Here is a 17,300-nt window from a genome sequence, read left to right as displayed (position 1 = left end):
GGGGGTATTTGGTTACTTTCTGCAATACAGGGTGTTCACTGTAAATGGGTTGATGCTTTCGATCAGTGTGTTACAATTGAGGTTCAGGTAAATAATGTGATTTGGAGGTGCAGTGGTATCTATGGTAGTCCTCAATTTAATACCAGAGTTTTGCTATGGGATTATCTTGTTACTCAGTCTTCGTCTTTCTGCGGGCCATGGATTGTTCTTGGTGATTTTAATGAAGTACTATTCTCTCATGAATCTAAGGGTTGCCTCTTCTCGAGTCATCATGCAGATCGGCTTGCTGCCTCTCTAGGGGATAGTAATCTGTTTGACTTGAAGACTATTGGAAGACAATTTTCTTGGTACAGAAGGGTTAAAAATGGTGTTGAGGTGGCGAAAAAACTTGACCGGGTTTGTATCAATAGTGGCTGGCTATCTCTCTTTCCAGAGGCTTACGCAGAAATTTTAAATAGGCTTCAATCTGATCATTGTCCTATCCTAGTACGCTGTACAGGTCGTCCCCAACCGAAAAAGAATAGACCTTTTCGGTTTATTGCAGCTTGGGCAACTCATCCGGGGTACAGAAATATTGTGAACCAGTCATGGCAGGCTGGCTACAGAGAGATGCATGGCAAGCTTTCAGAAGTGCAGAAGAACTCTTTGGAGTTTAATTCTAAAGTGTTCGGCAATATTTTCATTAGAAAATGCAAATTGGAGAGACAGATTAATTTTCTTCAGAAGCGACTTGAAGTAATGGAAGATTTGTCAATGCGGCAAAAAGAAAAACAGCTGATTGAGGAATTTAATAACACGCTTGTGCAGGAGGAACTTCTATGGTTTCAAAAATCCAGAGAGCAGTGGGTAAAATTTGGGGATAGAAATACCAAGTTCTTTCATGTCCAGACTCTTGTGCGGAGAAAGCATAATAAGATTCATGGTCTCTTTCTTCAAGACGGGGTGTGGGAAACGGACCCGGATGTCCTTAGAAGGGAAGCTGAATCCTTCTATAAACGCCTATTCTGCCAGTCGGAGGATGTAGACTTAGGTTGTCTTGGTGATGTGCCGCTGCCTTCCCTGAATGATGAAGCCTGTTGTAGCCTCACAGCGCCAGTTACTCTGGAAGAAGTTAAGTCGGCTGTTTTCAGTATGCATTCTTTTAAGGCGCCGGGCCCTGATGGGTTTCAGGCTTTCTTCTTTAAAGAATACTGGAAGATTGTTGGTTTTGATGTTTGGACTATGGTTCGTCATGCGTTCTCTGGTTTGGATATGGATCCAAGGATGATGGAAACTCTTGTGGTTCTTATTCCGAAGGTAGAAAACCCGGTTTCCATGAAGGATTTCCGACCAATTAGTCTCTGTAATGTGGTTTACAAAGTTATAACGAAGGTCCTGGTCAATAGACTTCGTCCTCATCTCAAAGAGATTATTGGGCCCCTTCAAGGAGGGTTTATCCCGGGGAGAGGAACCCCTGACAACATCATTGTAGCACAAGAGGTTCTCAATTTCATGAAGAAGACAAAGTCAAAGAAAGGCACCCTGGCCTTTAAGATTGATTTGGAGAAAGCGTACGATAGAGTGGATTGGGGATTTCTGAAACAAACCCTGGTGAGTTTTGGCTTTCCTCCTCCGACAGTCAATCTGATTATGCGTTGTGTCACTGCTTCCTCACTGTCTATCCTCTGGAATGGGGATAGATTAAATAGCTTTACTCCGAGCAGGGGTCTTAGGCAAGGAGATCCTATATCACCGTATCTGTTTGTGTTGTGTATGGAGAGATTGTCATGTTCTATTAATCAGCAAGTTGATAAGGGCTTGTGGAAGCCAGTTGCGGTTTCTAGAGGGGGTCCAAGAATTTCTCATTTGATGTTTGCCGATGATTTGCTTCTTTTCTGTAAAGCTGAAAAACAGCAAGTTCAAACTGTAATGGTAGCTTTGGAAAATTTCTGCAGAGCCTCTGGGATGAAGGTTAATGTGGAAAAATCTAAAGAGCTATGCTCCAGGAATGTTTCAGCGACAAGAAAAGAGATTTTCACTGGAGTCTCCTTCATCAGATTCGTTCAGAACTTGGGCAAGTATTTAGGGGTGAACCTTAATCACTCTCGGGTGACACGCGCAACTTTCAACGATGTTTTGGACAAGATTCGGGGAAGGCTAGCCAGCTGGAAAGGAAGATTGCTTAATAAGGCAGGCAGACTCTGTTTGCTCAACTCGGTAGTGACTGCGATTCCTACTTATCGCATGCAAGTATCTCTCTTCCCTAAAGGGGTAACTAATAAGATAGAATCCATGATGCGAAACTTTCTATGGAAGGGTCAAGCTGATGGTAGAGGCCTGAATCTAGTTAACTGGAAAGTGTTGGTCACTCCTAAGAAGTTTGGAGGTCTAGGAATTAGAGATCCTTTTTGTGCCAATATTGCTCTTCTTGGAAAACTAGTTTGGCAACTTTTTCACCATCCCAACAAGCTATGGGTTCAACTGTTGACGGAAAAATACCATTCTTCTAAGGATGATTGTTTTAGTCAGTCTCGAGGAAGGGGATCTTATGTTTGGAAGAGTATATGTCGAGCTTGGGATATCCTAAAGGAAGGTTTTAGTTGGTGCATTGGGGATTTGGAACAGAACTTTTGGTTTTCTAAATGGAGAAGAGAGGGGCGACTGTGTCAGGAGATGGATTATGTTCACATTTCTGATTCGGATCTCAGGATCTTGGACCTTTGGTCATCTGGACAGTGGAACCTTGAGAATATCTATTCTCCTCTGAATCAGTCTCTGCAGAGCAACATTAACTCTTACAACCCAGATGTTCAAGCTGGTTCAGAGGTCGGTTGGGGTTGGACTGGTGCGGCCTCAAAGGTTTATGATGCTCATAGTGGTTATTTATGGCTCAGTAAGAATATGTTTAGTTGGGAGGATAGGGGTAATTGGCTTTGGCTTTGGCGTCAACATGTTCCGAAAAAGCACAAATTTTTGGCCTGGCTATGTCTTCGGGAGGCTCTTCCTACTGCTGCATTTCGTTTTAGAAGGGGCATTTCGCACACGGATAGCTGTCCACGATGTTTCTCAAGTCAGGAGTCAGTTTTACATTGTATTCGGGATTGTCCAAAAGTCCAACTTGTTTGGCAAGCTTTAGGGATCTCCGATCAACCAGTGGATTTGATGAGTTGGTTCTTACATAATAGCAAACAGCGCCCCTTTAGATTCTTTTCTGGTCTCTGGTGGATTTGGTGTTCGAGAAATAACGAGATCTTTCATCCTCACGAGCATTGGACCACAGACAAGGTGATTGGTATGGCTTTGTCCTTAGAAAAGGAGCTCCGAAATATTTTTGAGTTGCAACGACTATCTATCCCCTCAACCATTAGTGGCTCTTGGATTCCCCCCTCAGTGGGTACCTTTAAGATTAATTGTGATGCTAGCTATCCTAGCAGTGGTGCTCGAGTTGGTTTTGCTTGTGTTAGCAGAGATTGGAAGGGAAGGTGGCAACGAGGCTGTCTGGGAACAATTGAGAGTCGTAGCATTTTGCAAGGAGAGTTGTTTGCTATTTGGAGAGGCTTTCTTTTAGCATGGGACTCGGGACAAAGAGACATTATATGTGAGACAGACTGTGTGGAGGCTTTTACTATTGTCAATAATTTACAAGATTGCTCTGGGTTTATTGATCCTTTGGTGTTAAAAATCCGAGATATCATGTCTTGGAAATGGCGTGCTGATCTTCGGTTGATCTTGAGAGATGCAAATACAGTAGCAGACATCATGGCAAAGACTGCAATGAGGACTATTTCTCCCCAAGTGGAGCTTCCATTGCCTTGGAAGGAGTTTGAGAGTAGTATTCAGCGGGACTGCCTTTCTTAAGCAGTTTCTTGTTTTTTTTTTCTTTCTTAGTTTTTGTTTATTTTCTTTTAAGTCACCAAAAAAAAAGATTGAGTCCGTGCACCAATGTTACCCTTGACTTTCGAAATGCTCTAATTGCACCCTTCAGATTGAGCTCCGTGCGAAATCCTGGTCCCTCCACCCAATTCCGGCGTGACTCAGCAGCCGGAGCGCTGAGCTGGCTGTTTATTGTCCATGTAGGCAGCCTTAAACGGCGCCGTTTTGCGTGGATGGCCTTAATGAATCAACACGACGTTGTTTTGCCTTGGAGGGGAATTGAAACGTTGCTTGGGGAGGGGGTTGATCATTCGTTAGGCTTTCTCCTACTTCTCTTCAAACGTTTCCTCTCGCTGTCGTCCAGAGAATGGTGTGACATTAGGGCACTTTCTGGCTATTGCTTGAGTGAGTTCATTGCCAGGAGAAGGAAGTACGCCACAGGTACGAAGTGGTTGAAGCAGAGGCTATCGTCATCGTCAGCTACAACAAGGTTAGTAATACAGAATGTGTAGTTGAAGTTTAAATTTTTTTTTTTTGGTTTTCACTGATGGATGTTCACGTGGTGTCTTGATTGAAGCAGAGTTGATATTCGTTTGGTGTCTTGTTTAGATTTCTGTGTTGTTAGGTTTTTGTGGTTACGTTGTTAGGCAGGGGTTTGGTTTGCTCTGTTTTTTTTCTTCCTCAAAGAAAGGTTGCATGTGTTTAATTTGTTTGTTAACTTATCTAGCAGATGGATGAAGTACTGGACATTATGTTTCATCATGGAGGAAGTTTTGAGAAGGGCGTGGATGGAAAGATTGGTTACTATCCGGACAACAGAAACTGCGTAGGTGATGTTGAGGTGGATAGGTTGGATGTATTTTACCTGAGAAACTATTATAAGGAGCTAGGTTATGACAGAATGAAGGAAGTCTGGTGGCTTGTACCTGGAAAGAGCATAGGGGAGGGATTGAGGAAGTTAAATAGTGATGCAGACCTAAGAGAGATGTGTGAGATGGGTTCACAGAATGCCGGCCTTGTTGATATCTACATTGAACATCAGGTTTCGTCACCTGAACTGATAGAAGGGGAGGAGGTTATGGTATACATTGATGATCAAGTAAGGGACCTTGGGACTCAAGCTAAGGAAAATGTTGCAGCTGCCCCAGATGATGGTTCTAGGCCAAATCATGGAAAGAATCCTACTGCTAATGTGAGTCGACCTAGAGAGGAAGGGGTAAAAGCATCAGTTAAGGTGCCGTCTGAACAAAAAGTTAAAAAGAAGGCCAAGAACACCTCGAAACCAAGTCAAACAAAAGTTCATAGGAGGTATTGCCTCAGGTCTGCCACTAGGATAGGAGGCACAAAGGCTCAGAAAAGAGGGCAGCGTAGCAAGATCCCAGTGATGTTGATGTCATCTGATGAGGAGTCCTCTAAAACTGATGATAGTTCAGAAGATGAGCCCTATAAACCAGTAAGGGAAGACAGCTCATCTGATTCATGTGTTGCGGACCCTGTTCCTTCACCTAAGGTAAAGGGTAAGAAGAAAACAAGTAAGGGGAGTGCTTCACAGGATAAGGGTAAGGGAAAGAATAAGATGAAGGAGAAGATTTGTGTTGATGAAGATGCTTATGTGGAGGGTAATTCTGATATTGAAGTGGATTTTGGAAAAGTTGGAACTGATAAGAATGATGATTATGATGCATACGATCCTGGGACTGATTCTGATGGTGCCAACTCTTGGCATTCATTGGAGATGAAAACCCCACCCAATTCTGAAGACGAACTAGAAGAGGAGACCGAGTCTGATGAGGTGTTTCCTGTTTTTAGAGAGGGGGCTAGGTTCGGGGAGCTTCACTTGGAGGTTGGAATGAAGTTTAATACAAAGTGGGATTTCAAAGAGGCTGTTAGGGAGTACACCATCCAGGAGGGAAGGCGTATTCGGTTCAATAAAAATGATAGGAATAGGCTTAGGGCAGTTTGCAAGGTGAAGGAATGTGGTTGGGTCATCTTTGCTTCCAAGGACCGAGACGATACTTGCTGGCAAGTGAAGACTTTCAGAGATGATCATAGCTGTGCAAGGGAGGATAAGAACAGAGCAGCCAATCGTAACTGGGTTGCTAGTAAGCTGGTGAAGAAAGTCAGAAAGTATCCCAACTTCAGGCATTGTGATGCAAACACCTTCTTCAAGACCAAGTATGATCTGTCATTGAATAGGAACTCGATCTCTAGGGCACTGTCTGATGCTAGAAACCTTGTATATGGTGATGAAAAGGCTCAGTATGCAATGGTGAGGGACTATGGGGAGACACTGCTGAAGACAAACCCGGGTTCAACTGTCGAAATTTGCACCATCCCACAGCCAAACGGTGATGTGATATTTGAGAAAATGTATGTGTGTTTAAGTGGCTGCAAGAATGGATTTAAGGCAGGATGTCGTCCACTCATTGGACTTGATGGTGCTTTCCTGAAAACTGTCTTTGGAGGGCAGATTCTCTCAGCTATTGGGCAGGATGCAAACCACCACATATATGTCATTGCTTGGGCAGTTGTAGAAGTTGAAAACACTGCCAACTGGAAATGGTTCCTGGAACTACTGCACGCAGATTTGGGAGATTACAAGACACATGATTGGTGTTTCATATCCGACATGCAAAAGGTACACTACTGCTAATCCTTTCTAATTTAGTTTCCAGTTTATTTGCATCACTGTGTTACAATATCCTTGATCTGTAAGAGGCTTGCTGATATCTGAGTAGGACTACTGTAGATGCACGATAGTAAAAGTTAGGGACAATTATGGTGCCTTTGTTAGAAACTCAGGGACTATTATGGTGAAAATTAACAAAGTGAGGGTCTAGTATGGTGAAAATAAAAAAAGTAAGGGTCTAAATGGATGAGCATATAACTATGTATTCAACATACTTCTCTCTGTTGTATCTGTGTTAATTATTATTGGCATCCACTCTGTGTTGTAGGGACTCATAAATGCTGTACAGGAGGTGATGCCCAATGTGCATCACCGTTTCTGTGTGTGGCATTTGTGGAAGAATTTCAACAAGCAATGGAAAGATCTGGAGCTAAGAGGGTTGCTATGGGATTGTGCACGAGCCACAACATTTGAGGAATTCAGGGAACATAGGGAAAAGTTAAAGAGGCTTAATCCGGAGGCATGGGCATACCTAGAAAAGTGGCCAACACATTCTTGGACAAGATCTCAGTTCAGTCACAAGCCAAAGTTAGACTCAATTTGTAACAATGCGTGCGAAGTATTCAACGCAAAGATTAAGGAAGCTAGGAGGAAGCCTATAATCACACTGCTGGAAGAGGTTAGGATGTTCGTAATGAGGACGATGGCCAAAAATAAAGTGAAGTTGGATAATCATGTGGGGATACTTCCCCCAGTGATCAAGAGCAGACTGGAGAAGCTGAGGAAGGAATCTAGGCAATGGCAACCAATCTGGGCTGGAGACACCGGATACGAGAAGTTCGAGGTACATGGACACCCTACACACCATGTAGTGGATCTGGGGAAAAGGCTATGTACTTGTCAGTTTTGGATGCTAACAGGTAATGTCTTTAACTGTTACTTAATTATTAAATTACTCTGCCTAGTGAGTCTAATTAACTATGCACCTACTTGTTATTGCTGATGATGGTGTTGCAGGAATCCCATGTGTGCACGCATGTGCTGCTATTGCAAGGGTCAACAAGTGGCCTGAGGATTTCTGCCACAAGCTCCTCACAATGGAGTCCTACAAAGCCACTTACTCCCACCACATAAATCCTATACCTGGCCAACAATTATGGGAAAGATCTGAGGCCAACAGACCATTGGCACCTTTGGTTAAGAGGAAACCTGGACAGCTCCAAACCAAGAGAAGGAAGGATGCGGATGAGGGGGGTCACTCTAGCAAGAAATCCAAGTCAACCACCACTCTGAAGAGACAGCTACGACCATTCACTTGCAAGTATTGCTTGCAGAAAGGTCATACAAAAAGAGGGTGTCAGAAGAAGAAGGCGGCTGAAGCTGCAAAGGCTGAGAAGAAGAAAGCTGCGGAGGCTGCTGCTAAAGACCCTAAGGCTGCTGCTCAGAATGTCACTGCAACTGCCACTGCTTCAGCTACAACAACTACTTCCAATGCACCTCAAGCTGCAACTGCCTCTGCTACTGCTACAGGCTCTGGAATTGCAACAGCGTCCGCTACTGCAACTGCTACTGCATCTGCCCCTTCTCCTGCCACTCTTGTGGATATGGATGTCCAGCAGGCTGAAATTGATTTGTCTCAGCCCTCATACTCTGAAGCTGAAAACTCCCAAAAGGTATTTGTTTAATAATGTTTCATGTAATGTGTTTTTATTACTTGTCTTATTTTATAGGCTTTATGTCAAATATTGTCTATATTGCAGCAGCATGAACAAACCAGGAACACACCTACAAGACCTGGGAAACTGCCACTTAGAAGAAGGTCACCTCCTCCAACTGGCTCTGCATCATTCAATCCAATGGAGGGAGCTAGTGAGGCAACTGCAGCAAGGCTTGCCAACTTCCTGAAGTTTGTACCCACCCCAGGGTTCAAACCGCCAAGAAAGAAGTGATGCAGATCCTAGCTTTAGGTTGAGATTATGAAAGATTGTAATATTTTGTGAAACAATTATCTTAGTCTCTTTTGTTTGGTCATGGTGATTTATAGACACCTCTGCAACTTTTAAATACTAATTAAGTTGCTGGAATCTAGCTGAAACAATGCTCAGAATTTTTTGGCTTGTTATTGTCATCAATGCATTATTGCAGAATTTTATATGAACTATTTTTATTGTGATTCAGTTATGAATTGTGCCTTATGTAAGCTCATCCTACTGTTGCTTATCCATATCAATTATGTTTACAAGAACAAAACCAAATAGTCATTCATTATATCAAAAACAATCTAATGTCAATTACATTATTCATAAACTGGATTACACTGGTTGTGTGTTTCAACTCTCACCCTAATCAAACCTTCAACAGTAACATCAACACAAACACAACTAACATAAATACCCCTAAACCAAGCACTTGGACCATCAGCTTTACATTTCTCACATCTGCTTCCAGCTTGCCCACCTTCCATGCAATGTTCATCTTCATCCCACCTTGCTCATCTTCTTCATCAGATTTCAGCGGCACCTCATCCTTTGCCGAATCTGCCCAGACAAATAACCCACACCAATTCTTTCCACTAGTCTGCAAACAAGCATCAACCTTATCAAACAACTACCTCAAGTAACCAACACTATAAATTTCAGCCAAATTTCAGCTAGTAATTGCACTCACGTTATAATTCGGACACCCGAAGAACGGCTTATTAGGATGACTCTCCGTCCCTGACCACCGAAGGACAGGCCTACACCCACAACCACACCACTCTAGAACTGCTGAACGCCGGGCACGCACATTGTTTCCTCTCCAGATTCCAGTTGCAGATGAGCGATTCGACCTACGAGAAGCTTGACTGTCACTCATGGCGGGAGAGGACGAAGAAGAATAACAGGGAAGAAGAGGGAGAGTTGGACGACGAACCAATACACATAGAAAGAGGGAAGAACAACTTAGGGTTTATAATTGGTACCAGGGACTACTTTAGGGAATTTCGACATTTTTTGAAGATCCTCCACATCAGCTAGCCGTTTAAGGCTGCCTACGTGGACAATAAGCAGCCAGCTCAGCACTCCGGCTGCTGAGTCACGCCGGAATTGGGTAGAGGGACCAGGATTTCGCACGGAGCTCAATCTGAAGGGTGCAATTAGAGCATTTCAAAAGTCAAGGGTAACATTGGTGCACGGGCTCAATCTGAGGGGCCATTATGGGGTTTTACTCAGAGTAAGGAGCATAACATTTTTTAAAAAATGATTTGCTATTATCTTTTTAACGGGATATTTTATTAAATTTCATCTATAAAATATAATAAAATAAGAGTTAAAATTTATTTTGTTAATAATGAATATAATATTTTTTATGTAATAAAAACTAAAAAGTATTTAAGACTAATATTGTTTACAAGAGGTTAAATTTATTTATTCAGAGGTTTTGTTGAAAACTTGAAATTAACCATCCATTTTAGTAGAACGAACATGAGAGAACATTATTTACGTAAATGAATCTTTTCAATTTTTTTTATATTTTTTGTAAAATATTATCTTTTATTATATATTTTTTAAATAAGACCAAAAATAAATATATGAAAAAAAATATTAAATAAAAAAAATCATATTTTAAAAACAAAATTTAAGAAAATGCATTTCCCATTAGTTACAAGTCTTTGTTATCACTTATCACTCAGTGCTCAGTAGTCAGTTCATCTGTGTTGACTAAACCAGCAACCACAATTCAGTGTTGACTTTACCACCAAAATTAGGTGACTACATAACTAGGGTTTCAAATTCCCCGCCAATTCTCTTCTCTCTCTCTTCAATGGCAACAGAGGAGAATGACGCCAAACCAGAAACCACCCCCAACACCACCGTCCCTCATCTCCCTACCTCTACACCCAACGACGTCGTTTCGGAACCCATCCAGAAACAGCAGCAGCAGCAGCAACAACCGCCATTGAACCCTAGAGACTTCATCCTCTCCGTCGCTTCCAAAATCGCTACCCAGCCACTTCATAACACTCCCGACCCTCACGTCTGGGGCGTCCTCACCGCCATTTCCAACAATGCTCGCAAAAGAACCCAGGTAACTCGTAACCTTCTCTCATTACTTATATTCACTTTTTCTTTAGCTTTAATTCGAATAGCACTTTTGGATTTCCTCAAATTGTTTGAAAAAAAAAAAGGTTAACTTTTCTTGTTGGTTTCGAAAATACAAAGTAAAAAATAAAAACCATGTACTTGTAAGTTACTATTACGTAGGACAATATGGAAAGGGAAAAGGCATAACTTTTAATTGAATGTATAGTTAGCCATGTAGGTTTTACAGATTATTTGTATTCAACTTATAGGCGAACTTGGATTTATTCACATTATAGGCGAAAAAGTCTTTTTTGTTTTAAATTTTTTAGAATTGTCTAAGAAGTAATTTTTTATTAAATGATTTTGAAAACGAAAGAAGCTGATTCATATGTAGGACTATATGCAATAAGGGAAAGCTTTTTTTCTCTTTAAAAGGAAATAAAGGGTATAGATATCACTTATTCAATGATTTTGCTATCGACATGGTTCATGATTGGACAATGTGGTATCATTTGATCCAATAACATACTTCACATGGGCTGTGGAGATAAAAGTTTTGTGGTTGTTTGGTGAACTAGTTAATTTTTGGTACATAACAATCTTTGCTTTTTCTTTGATAGAAGCATCAATCTTAATAATTGCAGCATTGTTTGATTTTCATCTGACTGGGAGAACTGTAAGCAGGGAATAAATATTCTGTTGACTGCTGATGAGCACTGCATTGGGCGATTGGTGGAGGATGTGCGTTTCCAGATTGATTCCAACTCTGTTAGTGCAAACCATTGCAAAATTTATAGGATGAGGGTTACCAATGAAAATATGGAGGACACTATGTCTGTATTCTTGAAAGATACGAGGTTGTTGCCATTTCTTTTTTGGATTTATTTTACATGCATTCTACCGAGGTGTAATTTACATGTAGCTTGTCCCACCTAGTGGTATAGATTTATTATTTTTGTTGTATCATCCATTGCCAAGTCATTTTAAATTTTTTTTCTGAATCTGTTGAAGATGTGTCAGTTTGTATTTAAGTGCTGCAAGTTGTCTAATTTGGAATTTGTCTTGCTCCCTTCATGTTTTGTTTTTTGTTTAGCACAAATGGAACTTATCTGAACTGGGAGAAATTGAAAAAGAATAGTGCTGCTGTAAAAGTTCATCATGGAGATATTATATCATTTTCAGCTCCCCCTCAACATGGTAATATGAGTTCCTTTGGAATTCAGTGATTCTATTACGATTTTATCTTTTATACCAATCCCGCCATTGTACAACTCACTCTCATCACACACACACACACACACACTTGCATCGATATTTGTTAGAATTTGCAATGTATCTTTGTTCTCTTTCCAAAAGGAAACTTTTTTTGTTCTCTTTCCCTATTGAAAAACTTTTGTCTTATCTTAACAGAGCTTGCATATGCTTTTGTATATCGAGAGGTGGTTGTGTCCACTCCCACAACAGATAATGCAGTTCCCAAACGGAAAGCAGGTAGCATTATGATTAGCAGCTCACATACATACTATTCTTAGTCATTCTTGCATTATACTCTGGTTAATGCTCATAAGCAGAACTCAGACCTCTATTTTGTCAAAGATTAAAGCTTCATATGTGATGAATGTCATAATTTTGCTATGCTTTGTTGCAGGATGTTGCTTTGAGACAAATTTATTCGATTGTATAGGTTATATTGTATCGAGATTGATACTGATTTTCTTTTTGCTTTAACTTTTCCCCCCTTGTATGTAGAGGAGTTCGTTTCTGAAAACAAGAGATTGAAGGGTTTAGGCATTGGTGCTCCTGAGGGTCCTATATCTCTTGATGATTTCAGAAGCCTTCAAAGATCAAACACGGTGTGTTAATTTTGAAGGATTGAAGTATAAATGAGTGAAGCAAACCTTTTTTTTTTCTTTAAGTTATCCAATGTTCTTGTTGCCAGGAACTGAGAAAGCAATTGGAGAATCAAGTTGTTTTAATTGATACCTTGCGTAATGAAAATCGTGCAGCTGTTGAACTTCATGAAAATGTACGTAATTTCATTCATTTTATGACTTACTTTTCCAGTGTGATATTTAATGGCTATTTGTGCATCTAATGGATTTCAGAACAAATCTTTGTCTTAATTTAAACTTATTTATTCATGTTGCTTAAAACCTACAATATCTTACCTAATATATGATCCATTCTCTAGGAGCTGAAATCAGTCAAAGAGTCGGTAGCAAAAGGTTACCTTGATCAATTGAAAGAGTTACAGCTAATGGTCGATCTCAAACACAAGGAGTTGGGAGAAGCTAACAAAATATCTGCTGAACAGAAACATGCATTGGAAGACCTTAATGAGAATCTTAGTGTTTACATGCAGTCATGTGCTGAAGCAAATGCTATAATACATAGGTATGCGTTGTTGGATTCAGAATTTATCATTGATGTAGATATTGAATGGTATGAATACTTCATATTATGTAATTTCTTGGGCTGGCAATGGATACCCGTGATGCTCCCCATCCACGTTTATGAATATGCCCCATTCCCGCCCCATCCCCATCACGGGTCCCCGATTAATTGTCTCCGCGAGGATGGCGGATATCCGCGGGTATTCATGGGTATTGTCTTTAAAGTTGTTTTAAAACAATTTAACACAACTCATAACACAATCTTTCAAAAATTCAACAAAGTTTAACATAAATCAACATAATCCAAAGTTCCAAACACAATTTAACATAATCTAATACAAATATTAAATATCCACCATGATAACTTATAACTTTTTATACAAGTGATGACATTTTAGTAAATTCCACCTTCCTGGGGATATTGCGAGTCCCGGTGGGGTACCCTACCTCTACTCCCATCCCCGTCCCCTTCCCCAGTAATTTCAGGTTGTCCTGATTCAAGTTTATTGATATTTATAGTGGCTTCTGATTAGAGCTTATCAAAATGGTTCAGCCTGTCTTTTTATGTTGAAGTTGTTAAACTAATTTTGAATCACTTTTGGAGCTCGTTTTCTATATTTATTTCTTTTTAAAATTTATTTTCCTGGTATTTGAAGTGCTAATATTTATGTTGGTCTATATGGTAACTCTCTCAGTCAAAAGGTAAATATTACTGAACTGAAGGAACAATTAGATGAAGAGAAAACTAAGCGAAAAGAAGAGCAAGAAAAGGCTGCAGATGATCTAAAGGCTGCAGTTCATAGAGCTCAGTCTGAGGCTCAGGAAGAATTAAAACGACTTTCTGATGCTGCGTCAAGAAGAGAAAGAGAACTACAAGAAACAATAAATAAGCTCCAGGTTTGAAAGTTTTGATACTAATATTGAAAAAAAATAATAAAAAAATCTTAATTACTTTTTGGGTCAAGTTTAAGTTGCCTACTGGTGGTTTCTTGTGATCTGTTGCAGGAGTCAGAGAGGGAGAGTTCTTCGCTGGTTGAAACCTTGAGGTCCAAGCTGGTACGACTACGATGCTGATGCTGTTAGCCAAGCCTTAGTGCCAAATTTTATGTACTACAAATGTTATTCCTTTTCTAATGCAGGAGGATACTAGGCAAAAGTTGGTTGTCTCCGATAATAAAGTTCGCCAGTTGGAAACACAATTACATGAAGAACAGCTGGCCTCTGCAAATGGTGAAAAGGTACAAAGATAACTTTATATGGAGTTTCATGTTACTTATCCATATTTTGGTTTAGCTGCGAATAACTAATTCTCTGCTGATTGATGAGCAGAGAGTAGAAGAACTTGAGCTGGAGACAAGAAGTTTAAAGAAAGAGCTTGAAAGTGAAAAGGTATAGACGAAAAGGAAGTTCATGGTATAGAATACAGATAGCTTTTGGTACAAAACCATTTATGAAAATAATGTCTGCTTTGCAGTAATTCCTGTGTTCTTATCTTATTTTTCCTAATGTCATTTCTATGTGAATGCAAAGTTATTCTATGAGTTGTGCTGACAGTGCTTATGGTTCCAGGAATACTGAATCCCATAGCAGATCTGTTTCTTCAGCATTCCATCTGATTAATTTCTTTTCCACCTGAAGTTTCTTTCTTTGTTGCTGTTGTTAGCAGGTAGCTAGAGAAGAAGCGTGGGCTAAAGTTTCAGTTCTTGAGCTTGAAATAAATGCTGCAATGCGAGATCTTGATTTTGAGAGACGGAGGTTAAAAGGTGCCAGAGAAAGGCTTATGCTTCGGTAAGGTTTTTATATGATTGCTAATATTCATCATGGGTGACATGGCTAGTCTCGATAGGATAATGTATATAAGGGTTGAATGGTAGATTTTTTTTTAGTGTGAAATGCTGATTGACGGTGTAGCTGTTTTTTAATGCAACATGTATGCTTCTGCCTCAATCTTCATGGTGATGATAATTTGATACACTTTGGCTGAAGCTCAATCACTAAATAACCACAACTATTTGTGATGCAGGGAAACACAGCTACGATCGTTTTATTCTACAACCGCAGAGATACAAGTACTTTTCGCTAAGCAACAAGAGCAACTAAAGTCTATGCAGAGAACTCTAGAAGATGAAGATAATTATGACAACACATCAGTTGATATGGATGGAGCCATGGGTGGAACATCACCCAGAGAAAAAGAAAATGCTGCAAAGGCAGGATCTGTTAACTCTGCACAGAAGCTTAACAGAGATCAAGTTGAAACATCAAGCGATGAAGCCAGTGTCACCGAGAAGCATGACTGCGGTTTAAGAAGTGAAGAATGCCAAAATACGCAAGAAGCCGAATTCACCAGTGCAGATCATGACCATGGTGTTAGAGATGGATTCGGTTCGAATATAGATGGTGTTGGCACGGCACCTATGATTGAGGGAGATGCCATATGCACCGAGCGAGTTGTTGAGACTGAAAGTCCTGCAAATTGTGGTGACCGGAACTTCGATTTGAACAGGAATGATGCTTTAGCTGGGGACACTATGCAGCTTGATGATGATGTTAATGGACAAGAAACTGAAGACCATGTTCAAACAACTACTAGGCAAGTTTTACATCACTCGCAATCAAATAATCATGTCGACACTCAAAAGACCATCGAGGATACACAAGCCAGAGACACAATCCAAACAGCAGACCTTATAACTTCCGAAGTTGCCGGTAGTTGGGCTTGCAGCACAGCTCCATCTGTGCATGAAGATAATGAATCTCCAACCAGAGACAACAATGCAAGTTCTGGACCATTGCATGATTCGAATGGTATGGTGGCCGAGAATCAGATCACTCCTACTTCAGATGCTGATGGTGCCGGAAGAAATAATGAACAAAAACTACAAAGCGAGACGATTGGCATTGTTGCTACTGATTCAAGGGGGCAATCTGGAGGCTCTGCCAATCAAGAGAGAGACAATGTTGCGGCTCTATTTGACTCGGAAACTGAGAGTTGCAGCGACACTGGCGATGATGACATAGCTGATGCAAAACATGGATCAATGTCTGATGCAGAAACTCAGGGTGGTGAGCATGATGAGGAGGATCAAAAGCAGGATGATAATGATTCCATGGATGAAGATGATGAAGCCACTCAAGAAGATTCTGTTGGATAGTAGTGGGGAATAGGGTGTATCCAATGAGTCTTCATTTTGTTCTAAGTTGTATATTCTTACTTCTTAGGGTTCTGCATTTCTAACACCAATATCTCTTCTATTTTTCCTCTCTAATTATCATTAGGCTATTTTATTGTATATAAGCTTTCATTCAAATTTCAATGAAAATGTGTTAATATGAATGTCTATGAACATGGTATTCATAATTGGAACTTGGAAGACTCGACAACAATTCACCACATTTATTTAGAATTTAGCACATTAAACATCTTACAAGTTAAGACTTAAGAGCATTAGCCACAATAGCAGAGAATTGGTATTTATTTATTTTTAACCCCTACATTGAATCAATACATAATTCTCCACTATTAAATATACTATAACTTATGTAAAATAAATTTTACCCCAAATTTAATAATAAACAAGATATTGTATCAATGTACAATTCATACAAAAATGTTATGTTGACTTATTAGACATCTAATATTCCTCACACAAGCACATGGAACACACCTTAAGTTTTATATATTTATATATTTATGTAAGGGTGTTACTCCTATAGGAGTTTGTATAAAATAACCTAATGAATCTGTTATAGATCATTATTAAACCTAAAAAGTAAAAACCTGCATGAAGCCTAGGAGGTGGTAGAAACCGACCATGTACGATGGTCGGCGTGGGCTGAGCAAGAAAATTCCCAATACCCAAAATTGAGTAGTCATTAGTCAAAGGATAGTAACAAAGTTTTTCACACAAGAAGGAAATAAAAAATCAAAATTATGAATAATGCAAACCCTGGCAATAATAATAACTAAGATTCTCAAATCTCAATGAACCCGGACAAGCAAATTAAAGGACGTTTTATTATTTCATATATGATTTCAAACATTATGGTATTTATATATATAGAATGATGCCATTTGAAATGTTCACTATTGCTCACGCTATGACTAAAAAATAAAAAAAATAAAAGAATGCATGATTGATTAAATTATGAAAATAATAAGACATACCCTAAAGTCAAAGGCTACTAGTGTAGGAACTAAAGGAGTAAAAGTTAACGGGCCAAGAGTTATTAGAAAACTGAAACTAATAATACACGTAGATTGCTTTAGCTATATCAAAAGTCAAAGAACAAGTAAGGGTTCACGATAAAGAAATTGTTTATGAATTAAATAAATAAGGAATATATATTCTAGAAATTATT

General features: G+C 39.7%; 2 protein-coding genes across 3 annotated transcripts; both read left to right on the top strand.

Annotated features, from left to right (window-relative positions):
- Window positions 1-7,525: 7,525 nt before the first annotated feature.
- Window positions 7,526-8,658, top strand: LOC140177376 (uncharacterized). The gene is made up of 2 exons (XM_072210472.1): window positions 7,526-8,154; window positions 8,242-8,658. Exons 1-2 carry the CDS (start codon window positions 7,579-7,581, stop codon window positions 8,428-8,430), a joined length of 765 nt encoding a protein of 254 aa, XP_072066573.1. The 5' UTR covers window positions 7,526-7,578; the 3' UTR covers window positions 8,431-8,658.
- Window positions 8,659-10,151: 1,493 nt separating this feature from the next.
- On the top strand, window positions 10,152-16,275 carry LOC112728321 (uncharacterized). Of its 2 annotated transcripts, none has more exons than XM_025778402.3 (13): window positions 10,152-10,549; window positions 11,230-11,402; window positions 11,639-11,742; window positions 11,956-12,036; window positions 12,295-12,398; window positions 12,485-12,571; window positions 12,737-12,939; window positions 13,634-13,835; window positions 13,944-13,994; window positions 14,078-14,176; window positions 14,268-14,327; window positions 14,605-14,726; window positions 14,962-16,275. In XM_025778402.3, exons 1-13 carry the CDS (start codon window positions 10,286-10,288, stop codon window positions 16,091-16,093), a joined length of 2,682 nt encoding a protein of 893 aa, XP_025634187.1. In that variant the 5' UTR covers window positions 10,152-10,285; the 3' UTR covers window positions 16,094-16,275. The 2 variants fall into 2 exon arrangements, with proteins under 2 accessions (XP_025634187.1, XP_025634186.1); XM_025778401.3 differs by having other exon boundaries at window positions 14,602-14,726.
- The last annotated feature ends 1,025 nt before the right edge of the window (window positions 16,276-17,300 follow it).

The sequence above is a fragment of the Arachis hypogaea genome, chromosome 12, assembly GCF_003086295.3.
Source record: "Arachis hypogaea cultivar Tifrunner chromosome 12, arahy.Tifrunner.gnm2.J5K5, whole genome shotgun sequence".
Classification (NCBI taxonomy): Eukaryota; Viridiplantae; Streptophyta; class Magnoliopsida; order Fabales; family Fabaceae; genus Arachis; species Arachis hypogaea.
This window is presented reverse-complemented; position numbering and strand designations above follow the sequence as displayed.

Excerpts from the sequence above, each read along its gene's own strand:
- LOC140177376 (XM_072210472.1), top strand. The coding sequence starts at position 7,579 with ATGGAGTCCTACAAAGCCACTTACTCCCACCACATAAATCCTATACCT. Across the intron at positions 8,155-8,241 it reads AAGCTGAAAACTCCCAAAAG|CAGCATGAACAAACCAGGAA; the intron begins GTATTTGTTTAA and ends TCTATATTGCAG.
- LOC112728321 (XM_025778401.3), top strand. The coding sequence starts at position 10,286 with ATGGCAACAGAGGAGAATGACGCCAAACCAGAAACCACCCCCAACACC. Across the intron at positions 13,995-14,077 it reads AAACCTTGAGGTCCAAGCTG|GAGGATACTAGGCAAAAGTT; the intron begins GTACGACTACGA and ends TTTCTAATGCAG. Across the intron at positions 14,177-14,267 it reads CCTCTGCAAATGGTGAAAAG|AGAGTAGAAGAACTTGAGCT; the intron begins GTACAAAGATAA and ends ATTGATGAGCAG.